Raw genomic sequence first — 20,527 nt, forward strand, 5'->3', positions numbered from 1 at the left:
AAAAAAAAAAAAAAAAAAAAAAAAAAAGGCAGAGGTGAAATCAAAATATACTGAAGTAAATACAAATTTATAAATTAGCTTTCCCTTTTCAGGGCTCAAGGTAGAGTGTGTTTAGTTACTGACAAGATCTCTGCAATAGACCATTGTGTCATCACTTACATTTAAGAGCCATGAAAATGTTACTGAAAGGAAAAAGGAAGGCTCCGTAACGTAACAATTCAAAGACATGGTCCAGAGTAAAACTACTGTCCCTTAACTCAAAACTGTCTAGGGTCACTGAACTGTTTAAATATTCGACGAAAGAGTGCCCAAAGGAGACAAACAGTTAAAAAGTGCTGACCCTTCCTACAGTGTGACGTCATGAAGTAACTTAACTACTTTTTTTTTCAGAGGTGGGGTCTTGCTATGTTGCCCAGGCTGGTCTCAAACTCCTAGGCTCAAGTATATCTCCTGCTTCAGGCTCCTGAGCTACATCACAAGATGAAAATGCGGAAACACAGTCAGCTCCAGAATGCTGCTTGGACAACTCCTTTATTAGCAATTAGTGGTTGCACCAAACATTCTTTCTTCACCTAATACTATATCTCAAACTCCCACATGGTGCCCTTTCCCTCATGTGACCTAAACATTTCCCTGCCCTCCCATTCATGTCCTCTTTTGCTTCATGTCTTAGAAGAAATGTGATCACCTACACTCCACAGCAAGGCCTTGATACCTAAGAATCTCATTTCACCACAGATCAGCCAGATCCATGCTCTCGTTCCTGGACACTTCTCAGGTCCATGCTACGTCTCCAATTAGAAACAAAACAACAAACTTGCCACAGACTCTTTTTTTTTTTTTTTTTTGAGTTTCACTCTGTTGCCGCCCAGGCTGGAGTGCAGTGGTGTGATCTCAGCTCACTGCAACCTCCGCCTGCCGGGTTCAAGCAATTCTCCTGCCTCAGCCTCCCGAATAGCTGGGATTACAGGTGCGTGCCACCATGTCCAGCTAATTTTTGTATTTTTAGTAGAGATGGGGTTTCACTATGTTGGCCAGGCTGGTCTTGAACTCGTGAGTATAAGCAATCCACCTGCCTTGGCCTCTTAAAAGTGCTTAGATTATAGGCATGAGCTACCATGTACGGCTCTAATATATACTGTTTTTTGACCACATTATATAATTTCCTGTCTCTGTGCTTTTGTTTCTACTACTCCTGTAGTGTGGGATGCCTTCTGCCCCACATCTCCCACCCTCTTTGCTCCCCCTCCGTCAATCCCAGCCATCTCAGGATTCAGGTCGAATATGGCTCTGCCTACTCAAACTCTCCTTTCATTGCCCAGCTCTAAATTCTCCCATCTTTGCATTTGTGAACTGCTCCTACATAAATGTACCTATTGCAGTATGTATTCTCATTAAATGTGGACATGCCTACTACCCCAGGAGACTGTCAGAACCAGAGTGTGGCCTCATGTCTTCTAATTCTTTCTCTTTCTAGAAATGCATCCTAAGCATAAGAATGCTAAATAAACATTTGGGGTTTAGGAAAAAAATGAAGGAAAATAAAAAGGCAAGAATGGAAGTACATGAAAAGGATCTGTCTCTCTCATCAGGAAAGCTCCTCCTCGCTACTCTCTGACACACTCACCTCTTGCTTGATGGGTTTGATGGACAGGTGGTCAGACATCCACCTAGGATGCAACTCTGCCTTTGTGCGCTGTGGACGTTTTCCCTATAGTTAGAAGTGAAGAAGAGAAAGGAAAAGATAGATTAGGGTGTTCTCAACTACTGATACTGATGCTGCTCCTGCTGCCGCCAGTAAAAAAGTGGCCCACGAGGCACACAGGTTAGGGCCAAAGCCTTCCTTAGGACAATCAGGGAAAACCACCGCTCAGCTGTGTAGGGACATAAGCCAGTTTATTCTCTTGAAAAAATTAAAACAAAAACTTGGAGACAACCGAGTGTTTTTTATAATATGCATCAGTGGCAAAAAAAAACTCCCTTAACAGTTTAAACAGTAAAAAAAAAAAAAAAAAAAAAAAAAAAAAAATCTTCCCAAATTACAAAGGGAAAGCCATGCTTTATCGCCTTCAGCAGAAGGGGCAGCTCTGGGAGGGGGCATCAGGAGCAGCCGGAGGTGGGCCGCTGGGCAAAGGCAGCACAGTGGCAGCAGTGAGAAGTGAGAGCAGTTGCCCAGGAGGGGAAGCCTGGGAGAGAGCAGGGGTGGGAAAAGGGCTCAGCAAGCAGAATGCGGTGAGTTCCAAGGAAATGCACCAGGCTGGAAAGCAGTACTTGTAGGAAATTTCAAAGAAAGAGTGTGGAGAACTACTTGTATGTAGGTCACTACTTTTGAAGGCCAAGGTTTGTTAGCACATGTAAGTTTTGCAATTTGTGAGGAATGAGCCCCAGGGCATCACCAACTGTAACCTACTATTAAAAGGTGACAAGCAAAGGCCTTCCCTTAAGATAATACAACTTCTGTGGCTTCTGCATCAAAAATCTGCATTCTCCAGGGGTACTTCTGGCACCACTTAATCCATTAGGTAAGGAATTATAGGATGGAAAATGACAAGAAGGGGTGGGTTATACAACTTAAACATACCGCAAAGCCATGGGGGTACATTTAATGAGTCAGCAACTTTAGAAAGCTTTTTCTGCTTTGGGCTGGGTGGGGTGGCTCACGCCTGTAATCCCAGCACTTTGGGAGGCTGAGCGGGGCAGATCACGAAGTCAGGAGCTCGAGACCATCCTGATCAACATGGTGAAACCCCATCTCTACTAAAAATACAAAAAAAAATTAGCCAGGTGTGGTGGCATGTGCCTGTAGTCCCAGGTACTCAGGAGGTTGAGACAGGAGAATTGCTTGAACCTGGGAGGCGGAGGTTGCAGCGAGCCAAGATTATACCACTGCATTCCAGCCTGGGCAACAGAGTGAGACTCCACCTCAAAAGAAAAAGAAAAAGAAAGAGAATGCCTAGTGCCCAATGCAAATGCAAGCCCAATTATCCAACGCAGTTGTGACCTTCTTTAAGTACTTGTCCCAAAAAACCTACCCCAGCAATTTCCTGAAATATGCCTATAAGCTCTTTTTTTTTTTTTTTTTTTTCTTAAAGGTTCTTGTTGTGTTTCAGAGGATGGAGTGCAGTGGGGCAATCATAACTCACTGTAGCCTCAAACTACTGGCCTCAGACAATCGTACCATCTTGGACTCCCAAAGCACTGAGATGGCCATTACTTTATAAGCCTCGAGACTCTAACAAGATCTCTTCAACTTTAAATACAAGAAAAACTTATCAGGGAACTGTCTTCCAAAGGGATTATGCCAGTGTACCATGAGAGTAGCAAAAATGCCAACGCCACCTTCACTTCAACCCTGCTGTATCAGATAGAAGCTACAAATGAGAAAAACGCCATTCTGGATACAGAAGCTTAACGTTTCCCTACGTATTTTCCCATCACCTTCTGTAAACCATCTATACCCTGAGTCAATTTATTTGTTGAGAAATTAAAGTTTATAAAGCTGTATATTCTGTAACACGAGCAACAAGCTCTACCAGTATCTACATCCCCTTTTATTTAAAAAAAAAAAAAAAAAAGTTTAAGTAAACTTTTATATGGTCATTGCAGTAGGACTTACCTTCTGATTATTATTTCAAAGTTTAGAGGACGATCATATAATACTTCCTCAAAGATGTATCAAATCTTCTGACGCTCTTATTGCCTTTATTTTGCTATAAAATGTGGGTTTAGTTTTCAATCAAGGTTTCTCATCAATTACCCATTACCATAAACAATGGGAGAGGACTGAGTAGTGTATTTTGATTGCCAAATACAATGCTCTGTACATTGACACGGGTTCTTTGTTTAATTCCCACAAAAACTTCCGTCAAGTGATAGCATTTCACTTTACTGAAAAGAAAACTGAAATGGACCCCACTTCAACAGAAAATTTAAAAATTAACCGGACGCGGTGGTGGGTGCCTGGAGTCCCAGGTGGTCAGGAGGCTGAGGGAGGAGGATCGTTTGGAGCCCAGGAATTCTAGGTTACAATGAGCTATGATCACGCTACTGCACTCCAGCCTGGGTACAGAGTAGGACCCTGTCTCGGTTAAAAAAAGAGGAAAACAAAAGAAAGAAGCTGAAATACAAAGTTATCAAGAAACTTATCCAAGGGATAGGACGGGGAGTGGCATAATTCAAGTAGGTTTGAAAGAAAAGCTCCTGTCTCTTCCACATACCACTTTTACCCCTCTTCCACTGCCTCATTTATTGTGCCTCCATTTACACATTGTATTTTCTTTTCCTTTTTTTTTTTTTTTTTTTTTTTTTTTTTTTTTTTTTTTTGAGACGGAGTCTCACCCTGTCGCCCAGGCTGGAGTGCAGTAGTGTGATCTTGTGTCACTGCAACCTCCTGAGTTCAAGTGATTCTCCTGTCTCAGCTTCCTGAGCGGCTGGAATTACAGGCACCCGCCACCATGCCTGGCTAATTTTTGTATTTTTAGTAGAGATGGGTTTTGCCATGTTGCCCAGGCTGGTCTTGAACTCTAGACCTCAGGTGACCCGCCCGCCTCTGCCTCCCAAAGTGCTGCGATTACAAGCACGAGCCACCACACCCCTGGCCCCAGGTCAACATTTTTAAATGTTGCAAATTACTATTCTTTATTGTGTTACACCAGATAAGACTCCAAAACAGTATTACCAGTAAGACAGTCTCAAACATTACTCTTTTGGTAACAAGATAGCTTCTACTTGTCAGTATTAACAATCTGACACAGTCATGTGTTATACTTAACAATGAAAATACATTTTGAGAAACCACATTCTTGGGTGATCTTGTTAAGTTTTCAACAATATAGAAGTCAGGGACTAGATGGCGTAGCCTACTACACACCTAGGCTACGGGATACAGTTGGTCCTAGACGGTATAGCCTACTACAACCCTAGATGGTGTAGTGCGCTACACACCTAGGTTATGGGGTGTAGCCTATTGCTCCTAGATGGTGTAGTCTACTACACACAACCCTAGAAGGCACAGCCTACTACACACCCAGACTACAGGATATGCAGCCTATTGCTCCTAGGTGGTGTAGCCTACTACACACAACCCTAGAAGGTACAGCAGCCTACTACACACCCAGACTACAGGATATGCAGCCTATTGCTCCTAGGTTGTGTAGCCTACTACATACAATCCCAGACACACAATGGTAAAATATTTGTGTATCTAAACATATGTAAACAGAAAAGGTACAGTAAAAATACAGTGTAAAAGATTTAAAAACTGGCACACCGAGACAGGGCACTTATGAATGGAGCTTGCAGGACTGGCAGTTGCTCTGCTGAGTTCGTGACCGAGTGGTGTAAATGTGAAGGTCAGGACATTACAGTACACTACTATAGACCTCGTAAACACAATGCACTTAGGCTGCACTCAATTTATAAAAAGAAATGGAATTCTGCTACAATGTTATAATGGCTATGATGATAGGAAATTTTCAGCTTAATTATAACCTTATGGGACCACGGTGGTAAATGCGGTTTGTCATTGACCAAAACGTGGTTACTTGGGGCATTATTGTACATACTATGGAATGAGGAGAGTATGTTTAATTTTATCAGGTCTGGTGTTCAAAGATGTATCAGAACGAACAGAGTAGCTTCCAGTTATTTCTTTCATTTTGGAAATGTTTAGAAGTTCTCTTTTCCTTGAAGGTTTAGAAAACTTTACCTGTGAAAAAATCAATCCTTCTATGAAAACACTTCTTCCCTAATTACTGGTCTGCTAAGATTTTCTACTTCCTGATTTAGATTTTTCTTAATATACTATTCTTCTGGTTAATAGAACTTCATTGATGTTTTCGAACTTAAAAGCACTATTTCTTGGAAAATATCAAATCCATTATTTCTTTCTGGTTTGCAATTCCATGGTACTTGAAAATTGTATTTAAAGATTACCCTATTTAAGGGTTACCTTATTTTAATTTTTCTTCTTTTGAAAAGAATGCTTGAAATTTTTAATCAAAATAATCAGTTTTATGCTTTAAGCTTTTTTCCCCCGTAATTCTTGTATCCCCCAAAACGTTAGGCTGAATATTGCAGTAAAAAAGCAGAAATGATAAAAGAAGGCTTAAGGTGATTGGGTATATTTGTAGATAATTTAATGTGCCATGACTGATGATATCAGCAAAGTCATATGCAAGGTCATGTAAAGTCATAAAGTATCTCTCTCTTTTTTTTTTTTTTTTTNGCGCCCGCCACCTCGCCCGGCTAGTTTTTTGTATTTTTAGTAGAGACGGGGTTTCACCATATTAGCCAGGAGGGTCTCGATCTCCTGACCTCGTGATCCGCCCGTCTCGGCCTCCCAAAGTGCTGGGATTACAGGCTTGAGCCACCGCGCCCAGCCTAAAGTATCTCTTTACATCATTGTTACTTTAAGAACATTAGATTATATATTTTCATTCCTAGAAAAATTGTTGCAGTGAATTGCTGATCACAAAAACGGAATCCAATTGTCGTACATGAACTTAAGTATACTGATGGTGAAACGGAGGTTTTCTGGATCACCCAGGACCGCGGAGGTCTTGAAGCACTGTTTGTAAGTTCCCGTTATTAGAGAAAGGTAATTTCTAGGACTTTCCCTAAAGCATCAACCTGCTTAAGGGTTAAACACATCACCAGATCCATGATAAATTAAATAATACATTTGACATGTTTGCCTCCCTGTAGGTACTGCAGTGACGATTTATAAATACTTTCTCTTCGTATTTCACTGCCAAGTGGCCAAATATTTCTGGTCCTCTATTAACATGTATTAATAATCAGAAATATTATTACTGATAAGAAATAAACAAACTGAGTAATTATCGACCAACCATCATAGAAAAGGCAAGACAGGCTAACCGCGGTGGCTCACGCCTGTAATCACAGCACTTGGGAGGCCAAGGTGGGTGGATCACTTGAGGCCAGGAGTCAAGAACAGCCTGGCCAACATGGCGAAACCACGTCTCTACTAAATATAAAAACATTAGCCGGGCATGGTGGCACACGCCTATAGTCCCAGCTACTTGGGAGGCTGAGGCATGAGAATTGCTTGAACCCAGGAGGTGGAAGCTGCGGTGAGCCAAGATTGTGTCACTGCACTCCAGCGTGAGTGACAGAGTGAGTCTCTGTCTCAAAAAAAAAAAAAAAAAACACCCCAAAAACAAGAAAAGAAATGACATTAGGTATTGTGGGTGTTAAAAAGATGAGTAAGACACAGTCCCTGAGCTGAAGAAGCTTGAACTCACAAAGATATAAAATAAGCATAAAGAAACACGTTAAGAGACAGAAGTCCTAAAGGCTGGGGGAAACAAGGACAGTTCATGGATACAGTGACATTTAAGTAAGGCTTTTGAGAGAGTAGTATTCAAATGGGTAAGGAAGTAGAGGGGGGCCAGGTGTGGTGGCTCACACCTGTAATCTCAGCATGTTGGGAGGCTGAGGCAGGAAGAGTACTTCAGCCCAGGAGTTTAAGACCAGCCCAGGCAACATAGGGAAACCCTATGTATAGATAAAATTAAAAGATTAGCCAGGCGTGGTGGCATGTGCCTGCAGTCCCAGCTACTCGAGAGGATCACATCGGCCTGGGAGGTTGAGGCTACAGTGAGCTATGATTGCACCACTGTACTCCAGCTTGGGACATAGAGCAAGACCCTGTCTTAAAACAATAAAAGCTGGGCACAGTAGCTCATGCCTGTAATCCCAGCACTTTGGGAAGCCAAGATAGGAGGATGGATTGAGGCCAGGAGTTTGAGACAAGCCTAGTCAGCAGAGCAAGACCTTGTCTCTACAAAAAATAAAAAATAATTAGTTGGGTGTGAAGGCACGAGCCTGTTTCCTCAGCTACTTGGGAGGCTGAGATGAGAGGATCACATGAGCCTGGGAGAAGTCGAGGCTGCAGTGAGCTGTGATTGCACCACTGCACTCCAGCCTAGGTGACAAAGGGAGAGAGCTTGTCCTTAAAAAAAAAAAAAAAAAAAAAAAAAAAAAAAAAAAAAAGGCTGGGTGCGGTGGCTCACATCTGTAATCCCAGCACCTTGGGAGGCTGAGGCAGTGGATCACCTGAGGTCAGGAGTTCTAGACCAGCCTGGTCAAAACGGTGAAACCCCGTCTCTACTAAAAACACAAAAATTAGCTGGGTGTGGTGGTGTACGCCTATAATCCTAGTTACTCAGGAGGCTGAGGCAGGAGAATCACTTAAACCTGGAAGGCAGAAGCTGCAGTAAACCGAGATTGCGCTACTGCACTCCAGCCTGGGGGAAAAAAAGGAAAAAGAGGAGGAAGGATGTCTGAAAATGTCATGAAGTAGGGGCATATGGTTTGAGACTATAGCTTGCCCTGAATTTGGTGAAGAGGACACAATCAGGTGGAGCCAGGCAAAGGGCTGGCAATGGAGCTACAAGGACAAAGACAAATCCATAAGATGTTCGAAAGCTGGTTCCAGACTGTGAAAAGCCACCGTCATTATTGGTGGGTGGTAGACACTGAGGACTTCCTGGGGGAAGGAGAACATGATAGGACCCACAGTGAAGGAGAGGGGGTAGCATGGGGTCCCATTCTTACACTGGAGTTCAGACAGGATGGAAGCCTGCACTATTTCCAGGACAGTGGGAAATATGGGGAAGGTCTCATGAATAATCCGTAAAAAATGCAGCATCAGGCCTAACACAGAGGAGGACTGAGCAGAGAGTGTGGCGCACCTTCTGGGCGATCATGTTGCAGATCTCAGGCAGGAAGTCCTCACTGAGGAGCTTGTAGAGCTGCCGTTCTCGAACGGAGGTCCTCTCGCGAAAACTCTCAGTGACCTGTCTCCATTCTTCTTCTGTTTGGCACAGGAGCCACCAAGTACCTTGGCCCGGCCCTTGGGACCCTAGAAAATAAAGGAATGGATTAACTACAGGAGATCCTATGAGGACCTTTCCTTATTTTGTCTCAATTTTGTTTCTACCCTGGGTCATGACTAAAATAAGGGAGTCAAAAAAGAGACCTATTATTTATTTATTTTTTTGAGACAGGGTCTGGCTCTATTGCCCAGGCTGGAGTGCAGTGGCACCATCTCAGCTCACTGTAACCTCTGCCTCCTGGGCTCAATCCATCTTCCCATCTCAGCAACCCCCAAGTACCTGGGACTACAGGTGTGTACCAGCACACCCAGCTAATCTTTCGCATTTTTAGTAAAGACAGGGTTTTGTCACGTTGCCCTGGCTGTCTTTAATTCCTGAGCTCAAGGAAGTCTGCTTTGACCTCCCAAAGTGCTGGGATTATAGCTGTGAGCCACTGCACCTGGCCCACTTTTAAATTTCATTTATTTATTTATTTAGAGACAGTTCCGCTCTGTCGCCCAGGCTGGAGTGCAGGGGCACCATCTCAGCTTACTGCAGCCTCCGCCTCCGCCTCCCAGATTCAAGTGATTCTCCTGCTTCAGCCTCCTGAGTAGTTGGGATTACAGGTGCCTGCCACCACGCCCGGCCAATTTTTGCATTTTTAATAGAGACGGGGTTTCACAATGTTGGCCAAGCTGGTCTTGAACTCCTGACCTCAGGTGATCGGCCCGCCTTGACCTTCCAAAGAGCTGGCATTACAGGCATGAGCCACTGCAATGGCCTCTTTTTAATTTTAAAGTTGACAACGTATACTTCTGGTTTTCTTGTTAAAGTCACTGCTAACAACTAAAAAAAAAAAAAAAAAGTAGTGTCTAAAGGTAATACAAATATAACTACTGTGATTTTAACAAGACAGATATTCACAGCCTAGAAATGATTAAATATGTTGACAGAAATGGTTTTGAGTTTGAGTCTTTGCAGAGTCTACCTTGCCTCAACTACACTGTGCAAACTGGTATGTGCCTCCCATTTTTATGCTATTTGGATGACAAAATTAAAATCTAGGCAGGAAACCAGTATGCCGCAAACCCATAAGGAAACCACTGTGTCAGGAAGCGCTGACATTAAAAAGACCTCTCTGAGAAGCTGGTGATTCACTCCAATGTTGAGGAGTCTATTACACTATCCCTAGTAAATAGAACACTAGTGAAAAGACCGAGTTTTGATCTTAATCCTCAGTCAGATGATGAGCTGGGCACAGGATAAGGTGTGAGGAAGAGAACTGAAGAAGGGTACAGAGGGGAGGTCAAAGGCTATTGCAATCATCTTTACTTTGTATGACTCTAGAAAAAGACAGAGTCAACACTCTAGCATAAATGAATCATATTTACTTAATCCTTTCTCAACACCACTAAAGAACATTACCATGTCTTGTCTGTGGCTCACATGCCAAGGAGTTGTCTTCCTGCTTTTCACTGAAACACAGGAAAAAGAGGTGTCAATTAAAACAAAGACAGGTCCAAAATTGTTCTGTGCCACCCCAGGATGGTAGACCCAATTAATTTAACACAAAGAGAGTGTATGTGTGTGTTAAGGGAACAAGGCTTGGAGGTAGAGTGCTGAATAAATGAACACTAGGATGTAGGCATGTTGGTCTAGAAGGGAAGTACTGACATACAGCTACCCTATGTTATGGCAACAGCATGTATAAGAAAACAGTAACTTTCATTTTTTACTTTTACTTTTTTGAGAGGGAGTCTTGCCCTGTCACCCAGGCTGGAGTGCAATGGCGTGATCTCAGCTCACTGCAACCTCCGCCTCCCGGGTTCAAATGATTCTCCTGCCTCAGCCTGCCGAGTAGCTGGGACTATAGGCACCCACCACCAGGCCCAGTTAATTTTTGCTTTTTTTTTTTTTTTTTTGAGACGGAGTCTCACTCTGTCGCCCAGGCTGGAGTGCAGTGACTAGATCTCAGCTCACTGCAAGCTCCGCCTCCCGGGTTTACGCCCTTCTCCTGCCTCAGCCTCCCAAGTAGCTGGGACTACAGGCGCCCGCCACCTCGCCCAGCTAGTTTTTTGTATTTTTTAGTAGAGATGGGATTTCACCGTGTTAGCCAGGATGGTCCTGATCTCCTGACCTCGTGATCCGCCCGTCTCGGCCTCCCAAAGTGCTGGGATTACAGGCTTGAGCCACCGCGCCCAGCCTGTTCTTGTTTTTTATTACTGCTCCAGTCAAGAGAGACAGATGCAATTGTTAATAATTAAATGCCAAGAAAAAAGAACTGTAGGGATTCCAATGTCCTCGCTGATTTGGGGCCACACTGAAGACAGGTATATTTATCATAATTTATCCTTACCTAAGGTAGAGGGTTAAGAGCATGGGCTCCAAACTGGGAATGCCTCTATTCAACCTGTGCCCCTTACAATGTGACCTCAGGAAAGTTAATTAACTTTCCCCAAAAATGGAGCTATTAATAGTGCCTACCTCACAGGGATGTTGGAGATTAAATTACAAAATGCAAAGTGTATAACGCAATAACATGAAGTATCATTTTCACTTGTATCCCTGAAAAAGAAAGGAAACTTTTCTCTTGTTTTCAAGTTTCTGAGAGAATGACAATGTTCTCTATTGGCATTATCCAATAAACCACGTGACTGTTGAGCATTTCAAATGTGGCTAGCGTGAAAGAGAAAACTGAATTTTAAATTTAATGATAAAATATTTAAATACTGGCTTACATACACAGCTCTCAAGGAAAAAAAAATCACCAGTAGAGGGTAGCACAAGTCCATGGATGCTTGTTAAAATGATGCTACAGTCCCATCTCTAAGCGACTGCGTTTCTTGATACTTACGGGTAAATGGAGACAGGTATCACTAAGCTTTCTGAATATCAGAGGATGTGTGGAATCCTAACCAAACTCGGAAACAGGTGTTGCATACACAAAACATAAGTAATTACAGGACATTTGTCACGGAAACGGGTAAGGAAGAAATAGGCAGCTGCAATCTGAGGCTGAACTTCTAGAAAGTTAAGTGGATGCTGACTGAGTTAAAATCAGGTTCTGAGTGATTTATACTCTTAATCTGATTTCCTAGAAATATTTCTTAGTGGTTAAAAAGAAACATGGTGAAATCCAGCCTAACTCAAGCATTTAGATTAAGTAGCAAGGGAAGAAGCCACTTGTCCTGAGTTACCAGAATTTTTAAGAATACAGCCTCACTTTAATAGTCTTAGTGATAGAGTTGATCCTTAAGTAAGAAGTGTATTTACACAGTATAGGTCAGATTGTGAAAACTCCTATAGCAAGATTCACATGGTGAAATTTCCTAGAAGATAATGACATATAAAAGAAAATCCCCCAAGTATCTTTTTCATTGCTAAAATTAAATATAAAATTGAAGAACGAAAAAAATGGTCTTGTTCAATATAATCCTCATTAAATGTACATCCATCGTCTAGTAAGAGGACTCGCTTAGAGAGGGCAGGTGACTTGCCAGATGCCATGCACTAAGGACTTCCTGATTCTGTACTGCGCACGTGGTAATCTCATAAGCACTCAGTTTCAGGTTCCCATAATAATGTGCTTCCCATGGCACAGGCAAAATAAAGAAAAAGGAATAAATGAATTAAGGTCCCTTCTGCCATGGTCTATGACCACAACTAACAAGATTTTCTTACCTCAACAGAATCTCCTCCTGCAGTTTCTTCCGTTTTGGGGGTCTTCCTCTTCTTTTTCCCGTTTTTCCAGGAATACTTGAGACATTTTTTTGTCCTTCACTTTCCCTAATAAATAACATTAAATAGAAATGTTCTGGCATAGGATTGGCATGCTACATATGATTTTAAAACAGTATTTCTGGCCATGAGATGACCAAAAAGGATTAAATGTAGCAGTGAAAGGAAAAGGGAAGAGTAACTTCCAGTCTTCCATTATTAGACTATGGATCTGAGGAAAACTAACATTCTGCAATACTAAAATGTGCTTAAGATCTGACACCTTCCGAAGAGTAAGCATGCTCCTAGCAATAAGAAAGCCTAAGTAAGAGGTTAGCATCGTTTTGGGATGCTATGGAAATGCAGCCTCTTCCTTACTTAGTAAAGCTTATGTTTCAGGCATCATGTAAGTTCCTTCTGTTCTTACACTGATGGATACTAAGGTTCATAAACTACATCATTAATTCTAGTAGAAAAAAGGAGATCAAAGGAGATCTCAAGGACTGACGATGCAAGATGAAAACTGCTACTGCACTGAAATGATTGTACTGCTGAGAAGAAACCTGCTATATTAAAACAGCCTGTGGTAAGAGGAGTGGCATTTCTCAGAAACCTCCTATCAAGAACTTCAGATCAAAAAAGTATCTTTAACCCCTCTGGTAGCAGAGAATTAATCCCTTTTTGTTTTTGCATGAAGTATCTCCTTACCATCTCTTTGCAGGCATGCTTAGAGAGAATTCCTTCATTAGGAAAAAAAAAATAGTGCTGTAGAATTCTGATGCATTTAATCTTAATGACAGTTTAATACAGTCGTTATCATGTCCTGACATTAAAGAACATACCTGCTCAAAGACAGTTCTCCATTGGATTTTCCTTGTACCGGGTCCTCTTTGTACATTCGTGTTCCATAGAAATACCAATAGAGTGCTCCAGAATTGTCTTCACCCAATGGCTCCACACGGAGACTGTCTGCATCCAGACCCTAGGCAGAACAAGAAAAAGGGGTTTGGGGAAATGGGGAACAAAATGCACCAGGAAAAAATGAAAATGAGGATTCCAAATTTACACTCAGGCATACCTCAAATCTAAAAACTAAAAATGCCCAAGTATCACTGGGTGCAGTGACTCATGCCTGTAATCCCAGCACTTTGGGAGGCTGAGGAGGGCGAATCATGAGGTCAGGAGTTCCAGACCAGCTTGGCCAACATGGTGAAACCCTGCCTCTACTAAAAATACAAAAAATTAGCTGGGCGTAGTGGCGGGCGACCGTAGTCCCAGCTACTTGGGAAGCTGAGGCAGAAGAATAGCTTGAACCTGGGAGGTGAAGGTTGCAGTGAGCTGAGATCATGCCACCACATATCAGCCTGGGCAACAGAGAGACTCCATCTCAAAATAAAACAAAATAAAATAAAATAAGTAAAATAAAAATGCCCAAGTATCTTATGTAATTTTCAATCGGCCTAAGAAACAAGGATACAATGGGAAGGTGGCACCTACTTTGAGGAACAAGAGATGGAAATATTAAAATGCTCCCTATCCCCACCATTGTTACCCTTTTCTTTCTTTTTCTTTCCTTTTTTTTTTTTTTTTTTTTTTGAGACTGAGTCTTGCTCTGTCGCCAGGCTGGAGTCAGGTGGAAACACAGAGATCTCAGCCTCACTGCAAGCCTCCGCTCACACCGAGATATGACGCCATTCACACACTAGACTCAAGCCTCCGAAGGTAACTGGAGCTCAAGGCACGCCCGCAACAACACAAAATCGACGGCTGAATATTTATTTATTGAGGTAATTTTATTGAGTAGAGACCGGGGTTTCACCGTGTTAAGCAGGATGGTCCTCAATCTTCCTACCTCGTGATCCGCCCCGTACATCGGCCTCCCAAAGTGCTGGGATTACAGGCTTGAGCCACCGCACCCGGCTGATTGTTCCCTTTTCACAAAAAAGAGAATCCAACAGCAATCCTGATGGACAGTTTACAGATTTGGCTGGGAGCAGTTGTTTTAATGTGAGCACACACAAAAAGAAAGACAAGTACAACCGGGTGGATCAGGCAAGGGGCAAGCTTTGCCCCATGGGATCCTCTGTGGCAGCTCCAGCATAACCTCCTGTGACCTCTCACTCCAGCTGAGCTCCAGCGACAGGGCTCCCAATTTACCTGGGGGGCTGACCTGTACTGGCCTTCCCACTGCTACTGAAGTCCTTGAGTCCTTGGCAAAGACTGTGCTAAATTACACAATGATTTTTTTATAATGTGTTCATGCACAGAGCTCAACTGAGAAGTCATCACCACATTTTTTTTTTTTTTTTTGAAACGGAGTCTGGCTCTATCGCCCAGGCTGGAGTGCAGTGGCGCGATCTCGGCTCACTGCAAGCTCCGCCTCCCGGGTTTACGCCATTCTCCTACCTCAGCCTCCCGAGTAGCTGGGACTACAGGCGCCCGCCATCTCGCCCGGCTAGTTTTTTGTATTTTTTAGTAGAGACGGGGTTTCACCGTGTAGACCAGGATGGTCTCGATCTCCTGACCTCATGATCCACCCGTCTCGGCCTCCCAAAGTGCTGGGATTACAGGCTTGAGCCACCGTGCCCGGCCGTCATCACCACATTTAATCACTGATGATAGAACAGGATTAGAAACTGACTTCCCTACGAGTGAAAGTAATAACCCACACCCTCCCCTCGATGATATACTACTTTTTTTTTTTTTTTAAAAGATGGAGTCTCGCTCTGTTGCCTAGGCTGGAGAACAGTGGGATCTCCGTTCACTGCAAACTCCGCCTACTGGGTTCACGCCATTCTCCGGCCTCAGCCTCCTGAGTAGCTGGGACTACAGGTGCCCGCCACCATGCCTGGCTAGCTTTTTGTATTTTTAGTAGAGACGGGGTTTCACCGTGTTAGCCAGGATGGTCTCCATCTCCTGACCTTGTGATCCGCCCGCCTCAGCCTCCCAAAGTGCTGGGATTACAGGCGTAAGGCATAGCATCCGGGCCCCTCTAGGATCTAAAACAGATAACCGCACCAAAGGGGAGGAGAGAGATGGCCATAGCTTCCTTCTTCAAAACATTTTTTGTAACGTGGATGTATGCAGAGGATGAACTTCACTAGCATATATGGTTTCAGGTTCTTGGAGATTTCAGTAAATACTTCAATTATATTCAATCAAGTTTACACCCTGAGAAATAAAATTCAGTGGCTAATTTAGTTGCAGGTTTGGCTGATGGTTCTCTGGTGGTACCTATTGCAGATGGGACTCAGTGCACGTACGTAAAGGAAGATGAAACCAGACTAGAAATTAGAGCAAAATCATGTGCTTCCATAGGGATGCACATCCTGCATCTCCTTGGCTACAGCAATCATGGTTTTCTATACAGTGTTATTGGTAACGAATAGTACCAAGACTAGTACCACAAGCCAAACTCTGGCTGATATCTTTGGGTTTTACATTCTGACTGCATTTCTGATTGCTGGCTTTTCATAGCTGTAGGGAAAGGATTGCCAGTTAAGCATACCTTTAGAAGATCGAAGACATCGTCTGCATCCAGCCGGTAATCACAGAGGCGGTGCAGGATCTCCACCCGTGTGCGAAGAGGCAGGTCCTGGAAACTGGCTTCCCTCAGAGGGTTGGGCTTCCCTTCCTCGAGCTCCCAGCGGTAGTTGATGATGTCCTCTAGGTAGCTGTGGAATGTCTGAGGCCTAGACCAGGGCCCCAAACACAAAAATACATTAATATAACATATAGGATGGTTGGGAGAAGGAGAGAGACAGAGAACTCATGATCTGACAGCTGACAGGTTTTTGTTTGTTTGTTTGTTTTTTTATACAGACAGGGTCTCGCTCTGTCATCCAGGCTGGAGCATAGTGGCACGATCTCAGCTCACTGCAGTTCTCCTGGGCTCAAAAGATTCTCCCACCTCAACCTCCCAGGTACCTGGGACCACAGGCATGCACCACCACACCCAGCTAATCTTTGTATTTTTTGTAGAGACAGGGGTCTCCCTACGTTGCCCAGGCTGTTCTCAAACTCCTAGGCTCAAATGATGCGCCTGCCTTGGCTTCCCATAGTGCTGGGATTACAGGTGTGAGCTAACACACGTGGCCCAGCTGACAAATTCTGCACAGAAAGCAGAAATGAAAAACAGTAATAGGAAGTCCCTCATGAAGGTTCACCCTACTTACATGGATATTGTGTTTTGTCAACTATCAAGGAAGATAAATACATAAAGAGGGTTTTTCACAGAATAGGTTGACTTTAAAGCCCAAATAGCACATTCTGGTGGAATGGGTAAAAGCATAATCAAATGTGTAGGCTATGAAGCTGAGGCAAAAGTCTTACCCTCTGCATGTACAATTGAAGACACTACACGGTTCAGATAGTACAAAGTTGGGTTTATGACATAGGTGGCAAGAAGAAAAAAAAAAGAAACTTGTAGTTGGCCTAACCTAATTTATATTTCAGGTTAAAATAAAAAGGCGGAAACTCCTCCAGAATACAAATGGCTACACAGATATGCAACTATAATTTTATATTCTATTATACATGAACTTTAAGTTACGCTATATAACACTGCATTCTAAATTTTTTTTTCTTTGATTCTTTTTCTTTTTTTTTTAAGATGGAGTCTCCCTCTGTCGCCCAGGCTAGAGTGCAGTGGCGCGATCTCAGCTCACTGCAAGCTCCGCCTCCTGGGTTTACGCCATTCTCCTGCCTCAGCCTCCCCAGTAGCTGGGACTACAGGCGCCCGCCACCACTCTCGGCTAATTTCTTTCTGTATTTTTAGTAGAGACAGGGTTTCACCGTGTTAGCCAGGACGGACTCAATCTCCTGACCTTGTGATCTGCCCACCTCGGCCTCCCAAACTGCTGGGATTACAGGTGTGAGCCACCGTGCCCGGCCTTTCTTTGATTTTTCATAGAGATGGGGTCTCACCACGTTGCCCAGGCTGGTCTTGAACTCCAGGGTTCAAGCAATCCTCCCATGTCTGTATATTAAAATTTGAAGACAGTTTTTCTACAGAGAACATTTAAGACACCTAGATGGCAATTTAAATTTTTTCTTCGGTAGAGTCTGGCAATCCTATAATCACATTAAATATATTTTTTACCATGTGAGGTCTCACTATATTGTCCACGCTGGACTCAAAACTCCTGAGCTCAAGCAATCCTCCCACCTTGGTCTCCGGAGCATCTGGACTACAAGTGCATCTTACCACATCCAGGTGCAAATGCATTTTTTTTTTTTTTTGAGACGGAGTCTTGCTCTGTCGCCCAGGCTGGAATGCAGTGGCATGATCTCAGCTCACTACGAGCTCCACCTCCCGGGTTCACACCATTCTCCTGCCTCAGCCTCCCAAGTAGCTGGGACTACAGGCACCCGTCACCACACCCAGCTAATTTTTTGTATTTTTAGTAGAGATGGGGTTTCACTATGTTAGCCAGGATGGTCTCGATCTCCTGACCTTATGATCTGCCTGCCTCGGCCGCCCAAACTGCTGGGATTACAGGATTTTGGCCACACCTGGCTTTTTTTTTTAATGGAGTTTTGCTCTTGTAGCCCAGGCTAGAGTGCAATGGCGTGATCTTGGCTCAACCTCTGCCTCCCGGGTGCAAGTGATTCTCCTGCCTCAGCCTCCCGAGTAGCTGGGATTACAGGTGCCCACCCCATCATGCCTGGCTAATTTTTGTATTTTTAGTAGAGACAGAGTTTCACCAATTTGGCCAGGCTAGTCTTGAACTCCTGACCTCAGGTGATCCGCTTGCCTCAGCCTCCCAGAGTGCTGGGATTACAGGTACGAGCCACTGCACCCAGCCATGCATTTTGATTAGTACCTAAATGTGCCTTGCAGTAATAACGAGCTGTTTGTTAGATGGTTATTTTACATCTCAACTATTAAGAATCAAGATCTAAATTACCTCATGCTTGATGTGAATTTTTTTTCTTATTAATAAGCAAAGAGGCCTAAAGAAGTTATTGATATCATTTTAAAATTAGGCATATACCATGTTGACATTTTAAAATTAGGCATATACCATGTTGACTTATAATCTATGACAGTTATATTTGTAGCAAAGTGAAAGGAAATATTTGTGGGAAAAATTAAGAAGGCTTAGGCAAATAAGAAATTAAACAGTTTGCTTTTTCAAAGAGGGAAGAAACGTCTTCCCCTACTATTACTATCTTACTGGGGAAAATGTGAGTATGGCAGCTTTATCAAAATGCAGCATAATAGTTCTAGCAATCAGGGCTCTCACAAATTTCACTGGACTGCAGCATTCACATTCCGCACACAAGCACTGGCCAGTAACAAGTGCTTGAACCTTGCAGGGTTTGGACTGGCCGCCCCTCTCCATTGTTTGTGAAGTTGCTGTCATCCCTTCCGGAGTGAGGAGCCGGGTAAAGAGTAGTTCAAACTCACATTAAAATAGAGACAGCACTGTAATGGTGAATTTGAAAATGAAAAAGTTTGGCCGGTCGTGGTGGCTCACACCTGTAATCCCAGCACTTTGCGAGGCCAACATGGAGAAACCCCGTCTCTACCAAAAATACAAAATTAGCTGGTTGTGGTGGCACATGCCTGTAATCCCAGGTACTCGGGAAAGCTGAGGCAGGAGAATCGCTTGAACCCAGGAGGCAGAGGCTGTGGTGAGCCAAAATCACGCCATCGCACTCCAGCCTGGGCAACAAGAAACGCCATCTCCCAAAAAAAAAAAAAAAAAAAAAAGAAAAAAAAAAAAAGAAAAGAAAATGAAAAGTTTTTTTTTAAAAACTGCTTTTTTAGTAGCCAGAAGTGTGAAGAAGGCAATTATCCTTTGGCAATAAATCTCTATCTACCGCATGCTTTCGAGAATTTCTAATGTACACCAAGTTCCCCAAACACTAAAGTCTGTTTTTTCCTGCAATAAAACAAAACATAGAATCTGAAATCTGTATCATTTCACCAGAACAGCAGCTTCACTTGAGGATGTGCAGAAGATGCTGGGCCAGGGAGCGAGACCTTTCTTACTCCAATGTGAGGCTGAGAAAGTACAGGCACACCAGCCCAACAGACACTGCCTGTGAATCCACAGTGCTGCTCCTTTAGCCTCCAATCTGTCTGGAAGCCTTACTTGTCTCAAACAATTCCATGTTTGAGATTCCTTCCCAACAGGCCTATTGTCCTACTCAGTTTAAATTATATCACTTTTGCTAAAAGCTTTAAGGCATCTATCTCCATGCCACCTTACCTAGGAGACACCTGAGGGCCTATAATCCAAGACAATTCCATTTCCTTATATGTAGATCAACCTTCTCCTAGAAATCCACGTCTCCTTTTAAACATCCGAAAGTGAAAGGGGGAAAAGCTCTTGAAGGCAAAGGTATTAGCTAAGGGTGATCTGAAATAAAAAGGCTTCGGGAAGCTGAAAATCAGGCTAATTCTTTTCATTTAGTGGTTCTTCATCTTCCACAGGACAGAAAACACTTAGGAATTTGATAAAGACTGCATACTTTCTCCCCCAGAAAAATGAGCACACAATTTTGCATGTACTTCCAGGTTTTACTACTTAAAGGAAAAAGAGGCCGGGCACAGCAGCTCACGCCTGTAATCCCAGCACTTTGGGAGGCCGAGGTGGGCAGATCACTTGAGGGCAGGAGTTTGAGACCAGCCTGGCCAACATAGGGAAAGCCTGTCTCTACCAAAAATATGAAAATTAGTCAGGCATGGTGGTACGCGCCTGTAATCCCAGCTACTCGGGAGGCTGAGGCAGGAGAATCACTTGTACTTGGGAGGAAGAGGTTGCAGTGAGCTGAGACTGCACCACTGCACTCCAGCCTGGGCGACAGAGCAAGACTCTGTCTCAAAAATAAATAAATAAATAAATAAAAATAAAAATAAAATAAAATAAAAAATAAAATAAAATAAAGGAAAGGAAAAAGAGAACAGTGGCACTGTGCTGCTAAAAACTAATGTGTACATATACATATATTTTTTTTTT

The 20,527-nt window shown here is 43.2% G+C and overlaps 1 protein-coding gene across 6 annotated transcripts in view; it reads right to left on the reverse strand.

The window, feature by feature from the left end:
* Positions 1–20,527, reverse strand: part of CECR2 (CECR2 histone acetyl-lysine reader) — a 200,236-nt gene that overhangs the window by 43,875 nt on the left and 135,834 nt on the right. For 5 of the 6 annotated variants that reach the window (XM_017891344.1, XM_017891343.1, XM_017891341.1 and 2 more), the window contains 6 exons: positions 16,066–16,249; positions 13,400–13,539; positions 12,522–12,626; positions 10,266–10,315; positions 8,718–8,887; positions 1,628–1,711 (listed from right to left, as the gene is read on the reverse strand). In XM_017891344.1, the coding sequence (XP_017746833.1) occupies positions 1,628–1,711; positions 8,718–8,887; positions 10,266–10,315; positions 12,522–12,626; positions 13,400–13,539; positions 16,066–16,249 (733 nt within the window). The remainder of the gene's footprint in view (positions 1–1,627; positions 1,712–8,717; positions 8,888–10,265; positions 10,316–12,521; positions 12,627–13,399; positions 13,540–16,065; positions 16,250–20,527) is intronic. The other variant, XM_017891342.1, reaches the window with a different exon arrangement.

The sequence above is a fragment of the Rhinopithecus bieti genome, unplaced genomic scaffold, assembly GCF_001698545.2.
Source record: "Rhinopithecus bieti isolate Rb0 unplaced genomic scaffold, ASM169854v2 scaffold_20777, whole genome shotgun sequence".
NCBI lineage: Eukaryota > Metazoa > Chordata > Mammalia > Primates > Cercopithecidae > Rhinopithecus > Rhinopithecus bieti.